This window comes from Chrysemys picta, chromosome 3, assembly GCF_011386835.1.
Source record: "Chrysemys picta bellii isolate R12L10 chromosome 3, ASM1138683v2, whole genome shotgun sequence".
Classification (NCBI taxonomy): Eukaryota; Metazoa; Chordata; order Testudines; family Emydidae; genus Chrysemys; species Chrysemys picta.
Window position 1 is genome coordinate 70,270,878 of NC_088793.1, and position 22,140 is coordinate 70,293,017.

A 22,140-nucleotide genomic window follows, 5' to 3' on the forward strand; every position below is an offset into this window, starting at 1 on the left:
GATGTGAAACAGCATGAAGGTATTTAAGAAGCCAACTCAAAGAGTTCCTCTTACACAAGCATTCAGGTCTTGAGCAGTCCAGGCAAACAAACAAAACTTAAACTTGTTCTTCATAAAATTTAAAAACAACACTATGAAGCCTATTTACTTTTAAAAACAGCAAAAACTATCCACCTCCCTTTCTATTTCGAGTCTTGAAGTTTAAATCTCCTCCGTGTGATAGATATGCTTGCTTTGAACTGCTTAGCTCTTGGAAGTCCCCAAGGCTCTGGGCTGCTGGCCCCGTGGTCCCTATGGACAGCTCTGTCCACCAGGAGGGAATTTTTTCCCCAAGAACCCCCTGTAACATTTCGTGAACCCCCTGTAACATTTCATGAAACTGGAGTTCACAAACCCGTTTGGGAACCACTGCTCTAGAAAAGTTTGTCCTTGATGTACTACAAGCAGCTGATTCTCTTGTAAATACATAGTATTAAGAAAAGATAGTAACAAAACCTGATATAACAGCTCAGATTTCAGGTACAGAAGACCAGCCTGGTAGGAAAGATAGTTTACATATTCCAGAAATGAAACTGTCTTGGAGAAAAGTGAGTTGCAAAAAGAGCATCACGTAAGGTTTCCAATGACTAGCTCGAGGGCTGTCAGTCTGGATGACCTTTCTTTAAACTAGCTGTATAACACATCTCAGCATTCACAGTGCATCTGCTGCTATCCTACATCATGTGCTTAAGAGGTAAATATGGATGGATTTTCTACAGGGAAAACCTCATTGTTTCATCAGTGAATAGCAATGCCGCTTTACTTGAAATGATAATGCAGCAAACAATTTTTCTTAATATGGTGCGCACACTTACTGTAATTGTAAATTTAAGGCAATTCTTTTAATGTTGCTGTTTTTGTTTGTAGCTGTATTTTATCTGCTACATTGGAGAATATTGGTCCTGTTTCACAAAAGCTGACCGAGAGGAACAAGTTTAATTAACATGATTAACCATTTGCCCAAAAAAAAAAATACACAACCAAACACACCGCACCCCACACCACCAAGGCTTGATCAATCAATTTAAGGCTTTTCATGCAGAAGCAAGAACGTATTAAGTAAGGCTGAATAGGAGGTACTATTTCAAATAGACTTAACTCAGAATCTCTATTTGTTTCCAGGAGAAATAACAAAATAAAGACCTACTGTGGTTCAAATTATTACATGCTGACTTTTTAAAGCATTTAGAGGAATTGAAAGTAACCAACCTATCAGGCATAGGACTCACTAGCACCCTACTAGTAGGATGTTCAGCTTTATATCCACTTCCCAGGTTCAGCTGAGCTTCTAGATTCCTTGGGCCATTGGTGTTCAAAGGACTCATGATAATGCATCTTCTCTCACTGCGTGTCTATCGTACCAGGAAAAATTGGTTCTTCCCAATTCCCAAAAAGGCGGCCATCTTGCCCATATCCCAGCCTCAAGATAAGCTTTATGCTCAGTCATAAGCAAACAAAAAGTAGCAGCATGGATCCATCCAATGCTGGAAATGGTTCTTCAAATAGAATAGTGGAAAGGGAGTTATTGCCAAGATCCTAGGGTTTGTCTACACTTGAAATACTACAGCGACATAGCTGCGGCGCTTCAGTGTAGATACTACCTATGCCAACTGGAGGGGTTCTCCTGTCAGTATATATAATCCACGTCACTGAGAGGTGGTAGCTTGGTCAACGGAAGAACTCTTCCATCAATGTAGTGCTGTCTACACCCATGAGTCGGCTTAACTAGGACACTCATGACTACAACATAGCTGGGTCAACCTAACTTTTTAGTGTAGCCCATACTCTAGAGAGACAGGCTTTGCATCAGGACTAGCTGGATAGGAGAAAATCTTGTGTTTAAATTAGGGCTGTTGATTAATCGCAGTTAACTGATGCAAATTAACGCAAAAAAATTAATCACAATTAATCGCAGTTTAAATCGCACTGTTAAACAATAGAGTACCAATTGAAATTTATTAAATATTTTGGATGTTTTTCTACATTTTCATATAGCATTCTGTGTTGTAATTGAAATCAAAGTGTATACTATTTTTATTACAAATAGTTGCACTGTAAAAATTATAAAAAATAGTATTTTTCAATTCACTTCATACAAGTACTGTACTGCAATCTCTTTGTCATGAAAGTTCATCTTACAAATATAGATTTTATTTTGTTAATACCTGCACTCAAAAACAAAACAATGTAAAACTTCAGAGCCTACAAGTCCACTCAATCCTACTTCTTGTTCAGCCAATCGCTAAGACAAACAAGTTTGTTTACATTTATGGGAGATAATGCTGCTCACCTCTTATTTACAATGTCACCAGAAAGTGAGAACAGGCATTTGCATAGCACTTTTATGGCCAGCATTGCACGGTATTTACATGCCAGATATGCTAAATATTCGTAGGCACCTTCATGCTTCGGCCACCATTCCAGAGGATATACTTCCATGCTGATGACACTCATTAAAAAAAATGTGTTAATTAAATTTGTGACTTAACTCCTTGGTGGAGAATTGTACATCCCCTGTTCTGTTTTACCCACATTCTGCCATATATTTCATGTTATAGCAGACTCGGATGATGACCCAGCACATGTTAATTTTAAGAACACGTTCACTGCAGATTTAACAAAACGCAAAGAAAGTACCAATGTGAGATTTCTAAAGATAGCTACAGCACTCGACCCAAAGTTTAAGAATCTGAAGTGCCTTCCGAAATCTGAGAGGGATGAGGTGTAGAGCATGCTTTCAGAAGTCTTAAAAGAGCAACACTCCGATGCAGAAACTACAGAACCCGAACCACCAAAAAAGAAAATCAACCTTCTACTGGTGGCATCTGACTCAGAGGATGAAAATGAACGTGTGACAGGCTGCACTGCTTAGAGCATCTGGCATGTAAATATCTTGTGATGCCGGCTACAACAGTGCTATGAGAATGCCTATTCTCACATTCAGGTGACATAGTAAACAAGAAGCGGCAGCATTATCTTCTGCAAATGTAAACAAACTTGTTTGCCTGAGCGATTTGGCTGAACAAGAAGTAGGACTGAGTGGACTTGTAGGCTCTGAAGTTTTACGTTGTTTTGTTTTTGAATGCAGGCTTTTTTTGTAAATAATTCTACATTTGTAAGTTCAACTTTCATGATAAACAGATTGCACTACAGTACTTGTATTAGGTGAATTGAAAAATACTATTTCTTTTGTTTGTATTGTGCAAATACTTGTAATCAAAAATAAATAAATAAAAACTGAGCACTGTACACTTTGTATTGTGTTGTAACTGAAATCAATATATTTGGAAATGTAGAAAACGTCCAAAAATATTGAAATAAATGGTATTCTATTGTTTAATCATGCGATTAATCTTTTTAATCACTTGACAGTCCTAGTTTAAATTATATCATTGAATAAAAGCTAACTTCTAACGTGGCAAGACTTTTAGACATTTTTCCTGAAGTAACGATATTTAAAGTGGTACGCCACTGGGGTGGGCGGGGTTCGTTTCTCCCACCCTTATTTCAAAATATGCATCCTGATTCTGGAAAATTCTCAAAAGGTAGGTTACACCACCAATACAGTTCTTGTTGGAAAAATCCTGTAACAAATGCGGTGTTTTGGGTTTCCTTTCAGATGTATGCATACATGTCACTTTCCTGCTACTTTGACTATCTAATGCCATTCTTTTGAATATGCCAAGAACAAAAGATCTAAAATAATGCTATCAATCAAAAGCAATACACATCAGTCTATTTCAATACTTTGCACAGGAAAGAGAGAAAGCAACCTATATCCATACTCATGAAAACTTAAACACAGCTGGTAGGGCTAATTGTTGGTCTACGGACTTGACAATATAGCTGAAAGCTTAACTGAAATAGACTCAACTGTCAAGAGAGTTTGACAGGAATAATGTTAATGTATGTCATCTGCTCAAAACTAAGACTTTCCAGTTACCATCATCTATTGAAAATACAGACATGCTTAGTGCACTGTGTCAGATATGAAGAAGGAAAAAAATCAGCATTCCTAGAATCAACAGTGAAAAAATATATTCATTTAAAGATAAAACTCTTAGAACAATCGGACCACCAATGGAGCAATGACAATTGTGAAACACATTGGAAAAAACACCACCAATTATATCCCTTCCCTGTACCCCAAATTAATTAAATTTGCGAAATTACCTCCAATCCAACTTCTCAACCAAAAAGGCACAGATAAGAAAACCAGTTCGATTGAACCCATGTGTACAATGAACACCTGGAAAACAAAATAACACTAAATGTATGGAGACAAATCATTTTAAAAATGAATAACATGCAGCTGTTTTTATTACAAACAATGCCAACAAGTGATCTTTTTGGCTCATTCCATTTAAATTACCACCATTAAGGAGATGCCCCCATTCTAATTGAGGAAACCCAGATCCTCTAGAGACTATGTATAAAGCCCAAACGATATTTAAATTCTGTGTGCTAATTCCTATCAGTAATTTTCTGAATCTTCAATTTGTCACAATACAAAAGCTCAACAGTACTATTTTTTATTAGTGTTGAAACATGATTAATACCAGAAAGTACCCGATTGCTTTCTGATCAGCATTTGTAGGCACCATAAAAGACAGTGTAATCAATGCAGTGATTGTGAATTTAGAGAAATAATTTGGGGTTATAGTCATTTCATACTGTTAAGCATAAAAATCATGTCAAAGTTATCCTGCTTTAAACTTAGAAATTATATCCATAGATCCTCTCAATTCTATTTCAAAATGGCTATTAACATGTTAGTGGTTATTTAATTTTAATTTTGAAAGAAATCCCTAAAAAACCAAATCCATTCAATAAAGAATCACTTTGAACTACTTGTCTTTTCGGTTTAAACAGAAACCAATGTTTAAATTTAATAAATTGTTTTTTCAGCCTTTATTTTATTGAATATTTCTCAGGGAGGAGGGAGAGCAAAAAAGCAATTGCTTCTAATTTTCCCTTTTTCCTATGTTACCAGCTCCATCTAGTGGTTTAGATAAATCAAATCGGAAGGAAAGACCATCTCTTGCTGTTATAGTAGTTCTGACAAGAAAGGGGACTTTAATATCTTGCTCAAAATTTGTCTTGCATCTTTTTTTATTTATTAAAGTGACAGGGGTCACACCATTAATTTATTAGTGCCATGCCAATTATTCCGGTTATTTTCCATATTTCTCAACCATATTCAGAGAAGTTAAAGTATCAGGAGAGTATTTCTTTGGGGTCTACATGATCAGATTATGAGCAGTTTTTTTTTTCCCCCTATAACACAAGCAAAGTGAACGGTAAATTCCAGAATATGGGATTAAAAAATATACACAGTTTTCTAGTGTGTACTTTACCTCCTCCTGCCACACCAAAAGCAAAATTGTTACTAATGGTCAAAAAAGGGGAATAACTTGAGTCGACCCCCTCATTACAGACATGTATCAAACCAGGTCAGACACCTTTCTTCCTCAACCTGATTGAAAGATACATTTTCTTCATACATAGGAAATTAAGGATATTAAGAATGTGTTCTCTGAAAAACAGAAATGTCCCAATAAATAACAGATAGATACAAGTGAGGCTTTCTTCCTGTCTGTTTTCCTAACCCTTGCTTATCTCAAAACTTGCTTCAGACCACAATGGATTTCAGTTCTTGTAATCACATTTTTCTCTCTCCAGAGCAGCCTACTAAGGCAAGGTCTTTATTTCCTTGGTGGTACAGCGTTACTCCAGACTTGCAACATTGTGTTCCAAAAAATCAAGTTTCCAATCCATCTTTATCTAATTTAGCTAGGAAGTTTCACACAGATTGCCATTCAAACTAGCACTTTGTATTCCTGATCTACTGAGGCTGAAAGTTAAATTCTCTTGACTTACACTCAGTTTGTAGCAATGGGGGGAATGCAGTGACTACTGGCATCAAAAAGTCAAAGATCTTATGATTTTTTTCATCCATATGGCAATAGTAGAAGCATGTTGGCAATGAAAGCAAGACGTTGGGATTTGAGGTCATGCAGCTTTCCCAGACATCACTGTTCCTGTCCTTTTCTATGTACATACAACCTCCTATCTCCCCAGTTACTCTGGTGTTTCCTTAGAAGGACCTGAGTCTCAGGCTTCAAGACACTTACATAAAATATTATTAATTCTCAAAATTTGATTTTTACACCTAAAAACTCGACCATGGTTTACTTAAAAATTAACACTAAGAAGAAGGAAAAACCAGTAATCCTAAGAATGGAATGGAACTGAGTAAGGAAATATGAGTGTGTTAGGAAAAGTTTAGGATCAGCAACATATGTCTGAATCATGTGATGACCAGCAAAATATGTTGGCAGCATGGAATTGTCTTCCAAGGGAAGCAGTGCAGGCCCATTGCTCAAGTACACCAAACTAAACTAAAGAATCTAGAGTCGGAAACAAGTATGCATTTGAAGGAGTTGACCTAATGGGTCTTTTCTGTCTCTGATTTCTATTACTATTAGAAGTTAAGTTCGGAAACGGCAGATTTTTCTATCTACTTTATATTTGAAAAATGAAACATTACCTATAGGAAGGACAGAACTTTTGCTTCTTTTCTGAAGACCAGATTAAACCTCATTATCAATCTTATCACCCTCATGTGGTGAAACTTATTCAACTATGATGGGAGTCCTATGCCAATCACTTACTGCTCAATCCAACAGGAGTAGAACTGCCCTGACCAGAGCTTTATTGGTTTCCTCTTTCTGACATTTGAAACTGCTTCATGTTTCTCATGTAAAAATTTACATTAAAGAATTATGCATTTGTCTCATTCATATCCTCTCTTTTCTGCTGTGATTAGAATACCTCTATTCTTCTTCCCTAACTAAACACATTTGACAACTCTGATGTTTCATTCTTCTCATACAGTATATTTTGCACTGCTTCTTAATATACTAGTGAATAGAAACAAAAGATATTTGAACTTCCCTCCTCAAACATGACTACCTCAGTATACAGGCATTCATTCCTCTGTCCATTTCTAGAACAGTGATCTGTTTTCTCTTTGACACCATCTGTCTAGAATTTTAGAAAAGGAACCTCTTTCTATTACCCTCTAAAGATGAAATTACAACAGAAGACATCGAGGACACTGCTAATTAAATCTCTTATGAGGAAGAAGATACCTCAGACCGGAATAACTAAGCTAAGGAGATGAAAACAAACACCATCTTAACAAATAACTCCAATTTCATGTCTCGGTTCACACAGCAGAAATGAAAGGTGCAGTGTAATCCGTATTCCCTATAACCAACTGTCAGAAGTTAATGGCCCAACACTGCAAATTATATTTAAAGTTAAAATACTAGAAAAATGAGCTTTCTATTTCAAGCACTTCATAATGCTATCTGTATTCCATGTAAACTGCTGACCCAGAAAAATAATTAATTGCATTGAGATGCTATGGATGGCTACATCAACTTATTCCAATTGATAGGTAACATATGATGTGAGAAAACATTTACTTAAATCATATATGGAATTTGATTTAAAATTCCCATTAAACACAAAGACTGAGAAAAAACAAAAACATTCTATTTCACAGAAGTAAGTGTTCATGCAATTTCAAGAGTTAATTTTGAATATTAGTCCAATTTGCCTCCAATCCAATGGTTCTCAACCTTTTCCCTATCATGAATCCACATTACAACAGAAAAGTCTGAAACCCTCCCTCCCATTTATCTAAAGAGAGGGAGGGCAATAATCCTTAGGCTGAGAACCACACATTCTAAACCAATCATTCAAAATTTGATAAAAATGCTAAATGAACTTGCTGCGGGGTAGGTACACCGCGTCACAGGGTGTCAGGTCATGTGTGGTCAAAAAAGACAGGGCAGAGACAATAGGTCGATTAGGTCCTTTGCTGAGGACCCTTACTATAAAATGTGGTAGTATTGCCTCGTGACTGGAGTCAATAATGTCACCCTTCTCCACAGGGCAGCGTGACCAACTGGCTGGAGTCAGTAACGCAGACCTTCTACTCAGGGCAGCATGGCCTAAAGGCTAGTGAAGGTGCCCACTTCTGGGGTGCTGTGTGGCCTATTGGCTCGCTGGGGAAGTGGGGCGCCATCTAGAGGTGCGTGACACACCGGGTAGAGGGCCTTAGGCCCTCCCTGCTCCTCCGAGTCCCCGCCCAGAGCTCCTGAAGCATGCTGACTGGTTCCCTGGTTCACTCACGAGAGAAAAGTCTAAGTCCCCTGGGCTGCTTCCTACCCTTTCTCCCTCAGTGATGCTCCAAAGTCCCCCCGCATCTCTGGGGTCCTCAAGTGGTGTAGCTCCTGCCGATGCAGTCTCTTCTCCGGGCTCAGCAGGTAGCCCGGAGTCCGTCTGGAGCTCTGTGTGCCGTGAGCCTGCAACAGCTCCCTAGAGAGAGCCTGCAGTCTGCGGCCTCCCCCTTCGGCAGCTGCTTCCTTTTATATTCTGCCCAGAGTTGGAGGGGCGGGGCTTCCTCAGCCTACAAAGCACAGTTAACCCTTTGGGGGCTGGTGCAGGATAGGTACACCTCATCACAGAACTCTTCAATGAATAAGTCTATTTGTGATCTTTAGGGCTGGTCTACATACCATTTTTATACTAACACACACAATGCCAATATAAGCACTTTATACCAGTCTAGATGCAGCCACACTAGGGAGTTGTACTGCTTTAACTATATCAGTTTCTAAACCAATATGTAGTTATATCGATTGTCTGTAGACAGTTTTTGGAACTATGTGTTTAAAAACAAAAAAAAAATGCATGTCTTAAACCAGTAAGTGTCTCTATGTAAAATATATAGAAAAACCTTGAAGTGTGCTTCTCCTCTAAGAATGAATTAAGAAGATGCTATTTATACATAATTCAACAAATTTGCTCCCTGTGATTATTCAGAATTATATCTGCTAAACAGTGACAAAAAATAATGTTTTATTACTTTTACTCCTGTTAGCATGACAGTCAACACAACCAGGAGAAAGTACTGAATACCATTTATTCAAATGCATCAACTCAGTTGTTTACCTATCAGTTACACCTATACAAACCTACTGAAAGCAAACTAAATAGTTTCACAAGCACTGAGAATTTAATCTTTATTATGGATGACACATAAGAAAAATAACCTAGCTTGACTCTTGGATCCCAGGTTTAGTTTTCAGGACTGGCAGTTATCAGAACATTTACTTGTAATATTTTTACCTTTGAAAACATAAAATTATATTAATGTTTAAACATAATGGTATTCAGAAAAGGATGCACTTAATCTCATGTATCTAATCTGATTGTTACATTTAAAGTAAAATTAAGAGTCTTTCATGAACTAATTTTGGATATTTTTGCTTTTGATAAAAATCAAAGTTCTGAAAATACTCATTTTGAGGCTGTATATGCCAAAGAAGTGTAACACAATCAAATTTCCATTAACAGTCCCCAGTATATTACTGAAGGAACTCAACTGCTGAAATTGGAAACTTTACAATGTAATACTAAAATGAATACTAAGCACAGGATCTTTATAAATCCAACATGACCACAAGGAGGTCAACCTCTCTTGGTTATCAAATGTCACATAAGTTGCGGTCAAGCCGAGCAGTGCTTGCCCAAGAAACACTCACTTGCATCAGAAGGAGTTAGAAAAAACATCTGTCCCGTAAAACGTCTGTCCCGTATATGTAGCGATGGGGCAGGACCTCCCACCAAGACTGACAGGAAGGAACGACTTTTCACCCTCTGGTGGGCAGAGCCAGGCAAGTCACACCCACCCTGCCAGAAGCATTGGGGCAGGACAGAAAGCTTAAAAGGTGGTCCCTGCAGCTCAGTTGTGGAAGAGCCGGAGAAGGAAGCAGACGTCTCTCGCCTGCTGCTGAGCCCTGGCACCTGAGATGGAGCTCTGTCATGAGGAGGACTCAGAGGAGGGGGTGGGACTGTTGACTGACCAGTACCTGGAGGAGCTACTGGGACTGCTACTGGCCGTGTACCCCAGGAAGATGGAGGAAACCCAGGAGACAGAGGTGCACTCCAAAGGGGTAGTAGCCTGCCCACATTAGGCCAAGAGGCCTGTATTTAGCCAGAATGACCAGGGATGCAAAACCATCCCCTGAAGTGTCCCTAGCCTCTGTTTACCAGAACCTGGGAATGGGCAACAGGAAGTGGATCACTTGATGATTACCTGTTCTGTTCATTCCCTCTGAAAGCAGCTGGCATTGGCCATTGTCAAAAGACAGGATATGGGGCTAGATGGAACATTGGTCTGACCCAGTATGGCCGTTCTTATGTTTGTCCATTATCTGCCTGAGCCAGGAAGCCAGGCGAAAAACAGCTTACTGCTCTGCCCTACCCAGAGCCCTGTTAAACTGCTTGTTGCTCTGCCCTGCCCAGAAAGCTATAACCTCTGAGACTGCTAATTCCCCACTGAGCCTTGTCTTTATAGATACACAGTAATGAGGGGCGTGGCCTCCCTCCAAGACTGACGGGGCGGGACAGCCACAGACCCCTACATTATACAACTGTTTAGCTGCCATATTTGTCTGCATACAGCAACCAATTCTATTTAAACTGGTGCATAAAGTAACATGAGATTGATTTTGAGAAAGACAAAAGCTTGTTTATACAGTCATCTCCATCAAGCAATCCTTACAGTGGCACAAACATTGCACTGAGGAAATCCACTTGCTTAGATCCTTCTTGGAATCAGGGAAAGTAGTAATGCTTGCTAATGGAAGACAAGATAGTGGAGAGGCAAAAATGGAGCAAAAAACGGTAAAAAAGAGACATACCTATAAGCTCTGAAGGATTCTTATCACTAAAATGTTCACATAGGCGGATAAATGCTTCCGTGTTCTCAGGTGTAGGGCACTCACCATGCCTGGTAAACATTGAAAAACAAAGGTTAGAATAAAAACAACAGAAAGGGGAATTCAGTACAGACTTTTTACTTAAAGATCAAATATTTATTTGGGTACAATCAACTTACCCTTTACACTGAAGTTTTATATATTTGATCCCTTCTTTTTCTATATCATTTCTATCATAGAATCGAGTGGTGTTCGTTAAGTCCACCAATAAACCCATTTTAACCTAAAAGAATAAAAGCAGAGTAATTATGTTATATTTAATTGATCCAAATATGAACAGCTCACCAATATGAATTGGCTAATAATAGCCAAAATAAACTGATAGCATACTAAAGTTGATAATGGCTTTTTTTAAAAAAAATACTGTGCTTGTTCATAAGGTCTATGTAATATTTGGTTCCACTACCACCACCATTTTTCCTCCTTCAAAGCTTTAATGTTTCATTTTTCAACTAGTCACCAATGCCAAACTTCCCAAACCAACCTGCTCAAAGTGAAGAAAAAACATTTGGTGAGGAAAGAGTATGCAATCTGAATTTAAATCAAGAAAGAATTGTTAAATGGATTCAGATAATTTTAAACTATTATGAACTCAAGCTGTAATTAAATCAACACAGTTTTAGTGCCCTGAAGCCTGAGCCCTGCAAGTCCAAGTAGGCTGACATGGGCTAGCCAAGTGTATTTAATTGCACGGTAGACATACCCCTAGACTTTTAAGGCCAGAAGAGACCATCATAGTCATCTAGCCGGAATTCTTGCACATTGCAGGCCACAAAACCTCACCAACCACTCCTGTAGAAGGCCCGTAACCTCTAAGTCCTAAAATCTCGATTTAAAAATTTCAAGTTACAGAGAATCCACCACTTACTCTAGTTCAAACCAGCAAACGACCCATGCCCCATGCTGCAGTGGGAGAAGAAGAAAAAAAAAAAAACAGGGTCTCTGCTAATCTGAGCTGGTGGAAAATTCCTTTCCAACCTCAAAAATGGTAATCAGTTAGACCCTGAGTACGTGGGCAAGACCCACAAGCCAGATGCTCCCCATCTAGTGTCTCTGGCAGTTGGAGATATTTGCTAATAGCAATCACAGATGGGTCATATGACATTGTAGGTGACTTCATCATACCATTCCCTCAATAAACTTATCAAGCTAAGTCTTGAAACAAATTAGATTTTCTGCCTCAGCTACTCCCCTTGGAAGGCTGTTTCAGAATTCCACTCCTCTGATGGTTAGAAACCTTCATCTAATCTCAAGCCTAAACTTGTTGATGGACAGTTTATATCCATTTGTTCTTGTGTCAACACTGGCCCTTAACTTAAATAACTCCTCTCCCTCCCTGGTGTTTATTCATCTCATGTATTGTCATAGAAATGTAGGGCTGCAAAGGACCTCAAGAGTCATTCTAGTTCACCCCACACACTGAGGCACGTTAAAGTATACTTAGACCATCCCTGGCAGATGTTTGTCTAACCCAGCGGTTCTCAAACTGTGGGTTGGGACCCCAAAGTAGGTCATGACCCCACGTTAAGAGGTTGAAGCCCAAGCCCCACTGCCTGCGGCCAAAGCCGAAGTCTGAGGGCTTCAGCCCTGGGCAGCTGGGCTCAGATTACAGGCCCCCAGCCTGGGGCTGAAGCTCTTGGGCTTCGACTTTGGCCCCATCCACCCAGTGCTGTGTGGCTCGGGCTTTGAGCCCCTCCACTCGGGGCGGCAGGGCTCAGGCAGGCTCAGGCTTTATTCCCTCCTCTTGGAGTCATCTAATAATTTTTTTTTGTTGGAACGGGGTCCCGGTACAATGAAGTTTGAGAACCTCTTGTATAAACTGTTTTTAAAAATCTCCACTGATGGGGATTCCACAACCACCCTAGGTAACCTGTTCCAATGAGTATATAGTTAGAGGTTTTTTCCCTAATATCTAACCCAAATCTCCCTTGCTGCAAACTAACCAATTGCTTCTTGTCCTACTTTCAGTGAACATGGAAAACAATTGATCACCATCCTCTTTAAAACAACCTTTACCATTACCATATTTAAAAACTTATCAGGTCCCCTTCTCAGCCTGCTCTTCTCTAGACTAAACATGCACAATTGTTTCAACTTTCCCACATGGGTCATGTTTTCTAAACCTCTTACTTTTGTTGCTCTCATCTGGACTCTCTCCAGTTTGTCCACAACATTAAACTGTGACACAATACTCCAGCTAAGACCTCACCATTTCTGAAAAGAACGGGACAGTTACCTCCCGCATCTTACATATGACACTTTTGTTAATATATCCCAGAATGACATTAGCCTTTCTCGCAACAGCACTGACAATATTCCTCAGCAGAAGATCCAGGTGCTTTTTCATGGCTTTGAAACTCTCCAGTTCATCAACTGGGCCAAACTGTCAAAGAAAATTATGCATTTATCATGTATGGCTTTCTCAGATTCATTGCATTCTACAAAAACAAAGATTTCAAGGTGTGCCAGTACTACAAAAAAAATCAGTTTATCAGCTACTGATGTGCTTTAAAATCAAAATCAGTAGACCTAATCTCATTCGATAGTTAGAAATGTATATACCAGTAGCTCACTTAAACATTAAAGACAATATATTTTTTTAACCATAATACGCTTGTAAGAGGATGGTGATAGTATGTCATTGTGATATTAGTAAAACACTATCATGTATTCAGAAACATAAAGGAGTTCTGATTAATAAAAATATCTATATAAAAAGGTAATAGGCTTCTATTTACATTTAAGGCCAATAGGCCATCAATTATTTAACTTTGGATATAGCAAAGTTATAAATTAAAAGCACTAGCTGAGATGGATTGTTTGGAAGCAATCTTCAGCTGTGATTGGAGTATTACCCTTGGGGAAAATTCTGCACCAAAAAAATTAAAATTTTTGCAAAATTCTGCATATTTTTTGGTCAAAATAACACTATGTAATCATGCCAGTTTCAATTATTTTGGTAATTTATTTTAAAATACTTGTCAGCAACTATGTCTATAACAATACAGACAACAACAAAAATTCCTCGAAGAGTAGAGAGTTAAAGAAACCCCTCCAACAACCCAGCTCTTGTTTCTCTGCCCTCTCCTCCCCATAGCCCAACCAGGAAGCCAGACACCCACACCCTCTTCTCCCAGAGCCCAGCCACAAGACGCCCCCCCAGCTCAGACACTCGTACCTCCTCCCATCTAAGAGCCCAACTGCAGGACAACCCCCAGCCCAGACACCCACACCCCTTTCTGGGCCTTGACTATACTAAGAAAAAAGATTATTTAAAAGAACGTTAGCTAACACGTTTTAATTACATTCTGTTTAAAAATGCATTAGGCCCCTGGTGCAGAGTTTAAGCGCTTTTCAACATCAGCGTACGCATCAGAAGGCTGCGTGTTCAAATCACGTTGAGGTCACCAGTGTTGTCAGAGGCTACCGGTGTGGTGCTCTGCTTTCTCCTATGTTATCACTCGGCTGTGTGCGTGTGTTCCCTCTGTGTGCGGTCCCAGCTCTGCAGATAGCTGACACAGCAAACCCGACGAGAACCCCCAATAACCACAGAGTCTAGTAAGGTACAAAGGCACCTCGGCCAGGTTTATTGCGACCCTGGCACAATTGCAGTTCCCCGTATATTACTTAGTCTACCGGGCATACTACGAAAAGTGCCTCTTGGCAATGGACTCAGCTCAGTCAATGGCGGGACTTTCCACTGCCCCCTCGGCTGGACCAAGACACCACCCCAGGGATACATTTTTATACACAGGTACAAACAAGTTATACATCACTTCTGACGTATTGAGGTGCAACCCCTCTACGCAGTAAGGTGCCGCCTCTCACCTTGTACATGTTGGTTTGATCAAAACAACTCTATCCATCATTTTACCCTTTTGCCCCTGTCATTGGGATGGGTCGGCCTGTTCCATGTTATCTGTGGAATGTTCCAGTATAGTGTATGTTCTGATATCTGGTGTCCAGTACCTTTTAGGTATGTCTCTTTTTGCAGCATCAGCCCTTTCCTTGCCAGCTTCTGTGAGCAGGGCCTGCCTCTGGCTCACAGCTTAACTTTGCTTTATGTTAGCAAAGTCATGACTATTACTTTAGTTCAGGCCTTAGGCTTCACACCGGGCCTCTGATACCAAGGTTTATATCTCAGGGCCTCCTCTTACTACAATTAGTTCATCACAGTCAATCGTAGGACTGAAGAGATGACCTTTAAAAATGTGAACCAAATATAAACTACATGTCATCTATCCTAGTCCACAGGCAACCTAAATAATAGCTTTGAGAAGTGTGAACTGTACTAAGTTATCACATCTGAAGTGTGAACATTAACCACCTCAATGGTCATCATTTTAGTAGGAACATAAATGAGGAGGTTACTTACCTGTAAGTAGAGGTTTTTGAGAAGTTTGATCCCTATTTATATTCCAGATATGGTTGCGCATGCCCCAGAGTCGGAAGATTTTCATAGCACTGTCCATTGACCCACACATGCGTCGAGAGTCGCCTCATGTCTCAATCAAGGTTATATTAGGTCATGCAAGTCAATGCCTCTTCACTCACCCTCTTATTGCTGAGTGTACCAGTCCGCAGCAGAGAGCACAGAGGGCAGGTATTGGAATACAAATACGGACCACACATCTTGAAGAACTTCCAGTTTCAGGTAAGTAACCTCTTCAAGTGATGGTCCCTATATGTATTCCAAAAGTGGGTGAATATCGGGAAGTTGTCAGTGGAGATGGGTACGAGGCATCACAGCCTGTAGTACAGCATGGCCTACTACAGCATCCTCCGCCACCCCTCGGGCAATGGCATAATGGGCTGTGAAAGTATGTACTCAACACCACGTCACCACCCAGAACATGGCCTGTCAGGAGACATCCACTAAGTAAGTGGATGGGGCTGCCAGTGCTCACATCAAGTGTGCTGTAATTCCATTGGGCGGCAGGTGTTGAACAGTGTATAGCATTCTCAGATGCAGCCAGAGACCCATTTTTAGATTTGTTGGGAGGAGAGGACTTGGCACTTGGAGCAGTCAGCAATGACAACGAACAGTCTGGTAGAGGCACAAAAGGAGTGAGTTCTGTGCAGGTAGAATGCCAGCATGCGGCAGACATCAAGGGAGCGAAGAGTCCTGTCCGCAGGGGTGGCACGTGGCTTAGGATGGAAGACCGGCAGGTGAATAGATTGGTTGAGGTGGAACTCTGACACCCCCTTCAGGAGAAACTTGGGATGCAGTCGTAAGGAAACCTTATCCTTATGAAATACAGTGTAAGGAAGGGTCAGCCATCATGGCCGCCAGTTCACTGACGCTCCTGGCCAAAGTGATAACCATGAGGAAGATTACCTTCATGGAGCGATATGAGGGGGAACATGTTGCCAGGAGGGTCAAAGGTCGTCTGGTGAAGATGGGGAGGACAAGGTTGAGGTCTCACAGTTCCGGCGGAAAAATGTTGAGAAGGCCTTTCAGGAAGCGAATGGTGGTGGGGTGAGTAAACACCAAGTGTCCATCCATGAGGGGGAGGAAGGCACTAATCACCACCAGGTGGACTTAGACAGAGCTGAAGGCAAGGCCTGACATTTTGAGTTCCAAGAAGTAATTCAGGAGGACAGGAATGGATATTGCATCCAGTGAGTGGTGATAGCATTGAGTCCAGGATATGAAACGTTTCCATTTTGCTGCGTAGAAGGTGTATGTGGAGGCCCTCCTGCTTTGGGTAAAGATGCATTGAACTGTTGTAGAGCATGCTTTGTCTACACATGAATTCCATCCAAAAAAAAAAAAAAATCAGGCCGTGAGGGGGAAAAGGCCCAGATTGGGATGGTGGACCCTGCCACAGTCCTGGATGAGGAAGTCCTGGAGTGTGCAGAGGTGGAGTGGTGTGCGGATGGAGAGCCTGAGTAGGTACGCAAACCAAAACTGGCAGAGCCAGAATGGGGCTAGGAGTATGACGGTAGCCTGAACTCTGCGGGTCTTGCGATGGACTTGTGGAATGAGGGGAATGGGAGGGAAGGAATAGTGGAGGTTGCCACTCCAGGGTAGGAGAAGAGTATTACCATGGGAGTCACGGCCCATAGCGCCTCTGGGGAACAGGAGAGGGGAAATGTGCAGTTGGCGTACATGGCAAAAAGGTCCCAGTGAGGGGTGCCCCATGTATGGAGGACGGAGTAGAGAGTGGGGTCATGTCGCTCCCACTTGTGGTTGAGGTATAGGGTCCTGCTGAGTGCATCAGCCAAGAAGTTGTGTGCTTCCGGGAAGTACGCTGCTTGGAGTGTGATGTGGTGGTAGGATGCACCAGTTCCATAGGTGGACAGACTTGGAACAGAGGGACAGGAACTTGGTACTACCTTGTTTGTTGATGTATGTCACTGCTACAATACTGTCTGAGAGGAGCTGAACATGTTGCATGCGAAGTAGAGGCTGCTACATGTGGCAGGCTAAGTGAACCTCCTGCAGCTCCAGGACATTGATCTGCATTCTGACCTCTAGCAACATCCAAATGCCTTGGATGCTGTGATGGTTTAGGTGAGCACCCCATCCGGCAAGGGAGGCATCTGTGGTCATGGTGGCAGTCGTGACCGGGACAGCAAAGGGAGTGCCAATCAGCACCTTGGAAGAGTCGGTCCACCAGGTGAGGGAAGCCAGAACCAACTGTGGGATGAACACTTTGGCATCCAGGTGATCATTGTGGGGTCTGAAGACCGTCAGGAACCACAGGTAGAGGCATCGCGTATGTAAACAGGCTTGCGGTGTTACAGAGGTGCAGACGGCCATGTGCCCAATGAGGCAGAGGCAACAGTGAGCCATGGTGCGAGGGCTGCAGTGTAAGTCTGTAATTAGAGCTGCCAAGGTTGCAAATCTATCTGCAGGGAAGAAGGCTCATGCTGCCAAGGAATCAAGACGCGTCCCCATGAAGGTGATTCTCTGTATCGGTATGAGCATTAATTTCTCCTCCTTGATTCACAGACGCCAAGAGCTATGAGGAGAGAGTGGAGAGCAAGGATGGTAGAAGTAAGCTCGTTACGTGACAGTGCAACTAAAAGCCAGTCATCCAGGTAGGGTTACACCAAGTAGCTTAGATGACGCATCTGTGCGGCCATGACTGCAAAGACTTTTGTGAAGACCTGTGGGGTCGTCACGATGCCAAAGGGGAGAACTCTGAATGGGTAGTGGTTGCTTCCCACACAGAAGTGAAGAAATTTTCGATAGGCCAGGTGATTGACAATGTGAAAGTATGAGTCTTTCACATTGAGAGCTGCAAACCAGGCCTCCTTGGGGAAGAAGGGAATAATAAATGATAGCGTCACCATACAGAATTTAGATTTTCTGATGAAGGTGTTGAGGAGGCAGACATCAAGGATAAGGTGGCGCCCTCCACCCTTTTTCAGGATCAGAAAGTAAGGGGAGTAAAATTCTCTGCCCAGAAAAGATCAGGGAACCAGTTCTATGTCACCCTTCACTAGAAAGGTGTCTGCTTCTTCTTGTTGTAAGAGGTATTGATGGGAAGGATCCCCTGTAGGCGTCCAAGTGGGGCCCGTATGGGGGGCAAATCAAGGAATTCAATAGAGTAACCAAGGTGCATCTGGAAAATCATCAGGAAAACACAGATTTTGAACTGGGGAGACTGGTCCCAGGCTGGAAGGGAACTCAGCCTGTGTATTAGGAACTGTGAGCTGCCTGTAACATCTATTAGGGAGAGAGAGACTGATTCAAATCTTGCTTAGTTTGTTAAAGTTAGAATTTAGACGGTTTCTATTTTTATTTCTTAGGTGATCAATTTTGATCTCTATGCCTGCTACTTAGAATCATTTAAAATCTATCTTTCTGCAATTAATAAATCTGTTTTAGATGTTATCTAAAACAGTGTATTTTCGGTTGAAGTGCTTGGGCAATCTCAGCTCAGGTTACCAAGGGCTGTTGCACGTCCACTATCCTTTTGTGGCGAACTAATTAATGAACTTGCACTGTCCAAGGGAGTCTTGAGCAGTGTAAGACACTATATTTCTGGGGTGCAAGGTTGGGGTGATTGGCTGGTGCCTCTCTCTCAGATTCACAAGTGGCTCAGGGAGCATTCATGCATTTTAGCTGGGTGTGGGCCTCCACGTGCTGATGGCTGAGTGACCATAGTGTCTGGGAGGGGGCTTTCTGCTCGTCACTGACATAGCATTGTGAGAGACAGCCCAGGCTGAAGAGTTAAGGGGGCACAGTCGTCCCACAGTTCCAGGTTATACACCGGGGATTCCATCACAGTGGGTCAGGGTAGAAGAGGTGGCTACAGCTGGAGCCACAGGCCGGAGGCACTATAAAAAGTGCTGCCTCCATGGGGATTCTTTCTGCCGGTGATAGTAGGGAGGATAGGGTACGTACTGTCAAGGACAGAAGGGTTTCTGCTGCTGTTTGTGATGGGATGCTGGGGTGTAAATCCCAAGGGACCAGAGTGTCACTCTTGAGTCCTTCAGGGAGTGGAGGGACTCATCCATCTTGCCTAAGAAGAGCTTGTCCTCACCGAAGGGGAGGTCCTATACAGAGGTCTGTATCTCCCACGGAAAGCCGGAGGACTGCAGCTAAGAGTTGCGTTGCATGACTATGCCCATGGCAAGGGAACAGGATGACATATCCGTGGCATCAACCGCTACTTCAAGGCATACCTTGGCCCACCAGCCTGCCTTCCTCTATGAGGGTGTGGAAGTGCTGTCTCTTGTCCTGCAGCACATCATCCAGGAATTCTGCTAGCTTGGCATAGCTGTTGAAATCATACTTTGCCAGCATATCCTGGTAGTTCACAATGCAAAATTGCAATGCTGCTGAGAATTAGACCTTCCTGTCCAAAAGGTCTAGGCACTTGGCTGCCCGGTCCGGAAGAGCCAATTTCAGCATGTGTTGGCGGGCGGGTTCTGCTGCAACATGCACTACGATGGAACTGGAGGCTGGGTAGGAAAAGAATAAATCTGCCTCCTTAGCTGGGACAACATACCTGCATTTTGCCGGTTTTGGCATAGGGGCACAGCAAGCCGCTGTGTGCCAGACTGCTCTCGCAGGTTGCAGGAAAGCAGTGTTGATGGGGCAACAATGCACATGATGATCCCTGGGGTTGGAGGATGTTCAGCAGTTAGTGGTGCTGGTCATGCACCTCCTCCAGGGGTATGCCTAGGTCTGTGGCAGCCCTGTGCAGTAGTTCCTGATACTGCTTATGGTCATCAGGAGGCAAGAGGGCAAAGGGGTATAAGGGCATCATCCGGAGAAGACAAAGCGGCCAGAGAGACTGGCGGAACTGGCAGTACCAGCTCTGCCTCTGTTTCTTCCTCAGAGCCCAAAGGCTCTGCGAGGTCCAGGGCAGAAGGGAATGATGCTTGAGAAAGTTGGTTGAGCCACTGATATGAATCCCAGTGTGGCCAGGGCTTGGGGAATACGGCAGGTGCCGGGTCATATGCTAGCAGGTGAGATGTCTGGACATAGGAGTCCAAGCTTCTCCTCGAAGTGGAGGAGAATGTCGGTTCTGGCTCAGAGAAACCATCAGAGTCCAATGAAGCCTCCAGGAGCAGTGGAGTCGTCAGTACGAACATCCATGACACACTACCTGGAATTGCCCCTCCTGGAGCGGGAGCAGTTCATCCACCAAATTGGGTGGCTCGTGCATGGCGAGCAGCAGAGAAGGGGGATAGAGCAGTTCAAGATGTGGGCTCACAGCATCGTGGGGTCCAGCGAATTTCTCTGTGAGAACCGAGCAGCGTGATGGTGTCTGCGGTGCCAAGTGAACCGATGGGCATGGAGACACTCGCAGCAAGCACGCCAGAAAGCATTCCAGGTGGGTGGCCACTACAGTGGTCTGTGGTACTGCCTGGTCCTCCTCCTTCATCTTACCCTTGGAGCAAGGAAGCTTAGGCAGTGGTGGGGCAGGGTCCATGCACGACTTCTTGCCCAGTCTGGCTCAGGGGGGAATGTTTTCGGCTCTCATTCTTGGGCTTGTCCTGGACCGTCAGTACCACTGTATCCGGGGCGTGGGATGTGCTAAGCGGAGCACTCACTAGCAGTGAAGGGTGCTGCACAGATGGCTCTGCCAGTCCCACATTAGACTGAATGTGGCCGGAGAGCCACCTCCATAAGGTGCTTGCAGAGGCAAAGTTGTCACGCTTCCCAGGTCCACAGTGGGAAGGACACACACATCTTGCAGTGGGCAGCGAGATGAGTCTCCCCAAGACAGTAGATACAACACTGGTGCTCATCACTCACTGAGAGCAAGCGAGGACACAAAGCCCAGTTTTTGAACCCTGAAACGCAGGACATAGTCCCTGGGGAGCCCAACCGGGGCGACGAATACTAATACTACACAAAACTATTTACAGCTAACTATAGAAGAAAAAACAACAAAGAACTACTATATACAAACAGACTAAAATGCTCTCATAGTTGAACTATGATCACGGAGGAACAGGGATTCTGATTCTGACAATGCAGCAGTTAAGAGGGAACTGAAAAGGCGTCGACCCGCATGACCTAATATAACCACAACTGAGACACACAGAGATACACCTGCGGGACAATGGACACTGCTAAGAAAATCTTCCCACTCCAGCAACGGCACGCATGCGCACACACGTTTGGAATATAAATAGGGACCACCACTCAAAGAAGAACAATGAGCTTCTCTCTCATTGTTAGATGCAAGGAGGCAAACAGATTTTGTCAAGTGTTGAAGCAGTGGAGGAACAAGAAATTCAAGCCAACTGCCAAAATCTGAAGGTTCCACTGTACCTCTACCCAAAACAGAGGGAACAAGGAGACGTATCCCCATCTCAGGACAAAACGGTTTCAACTGACACTTAAGTGACAAAAATCAGACTTAGTTCCCACTTCTTCCTGGAAACAAGAAGCCTCAAAAGTCACTTTCAAAATTTCAAAAACTTCCCATGATCCCCCAAACAACTTCTACAATGCAGTTAAGAGTTTAATACAAAAATTTGTAGCCAACATAAAACTGAATTTAATATCAAAATATATAAGCACAAATCATACTTTTTATGGATAATTTTCTCCTCACATTTCACTCACTTCAAAAAAAATCACTTTACTTTGTTTGAATTTGTCCAAGAAATTTTAGTTTGTTCATTGGAATATTGCTGCAGAAGTTAGATCCACATTGCTACCAAGTACTTGGGGGCTTTGCTCCTAATTTGCACAGCAGAAGAACTAGCATTAAGAAGTCTGCTTGGGAGAAGACCCCAGAGGTCTAGGGCTTCTGACTGACTAGTC

General features: G+C 42.6%; 1 protein-coding gene across 3 annotated transcripts in view; it reads right to left on the minus strand.

Moving 5' to 3' along the window:
* RNGTT (RNA guanylyltransferase and 5'-phosphatase) overlaps positions 1-22,140 on the minus strand; it is a 415,119-nt gene that overhangs the window by 370,992 nt on the left and 21,987 nt on the right. For all 3 annotated transcript variants that reach the window (XM_005299708.4, XM_005299707.4, XM_024103027.3), the window contains exons 3-5: positions 11,018-11,121; positions 10,821-10,909; positions 4,213-4,288 (exon numbers count right to left, since the gene is read on the minus strand). In XM_005299708.4, the coding sequence (XP_005299765.1) occupies positions 4,213-4,288; positions 10,821-10,909; positions 11,018-11,121 (269 nt within the window). The remainder of the gene's footprint in view (positions 1-4,212; positions 4,289-10,820; positions 10,910-11,017; positions 11,122-22,140) is intronic.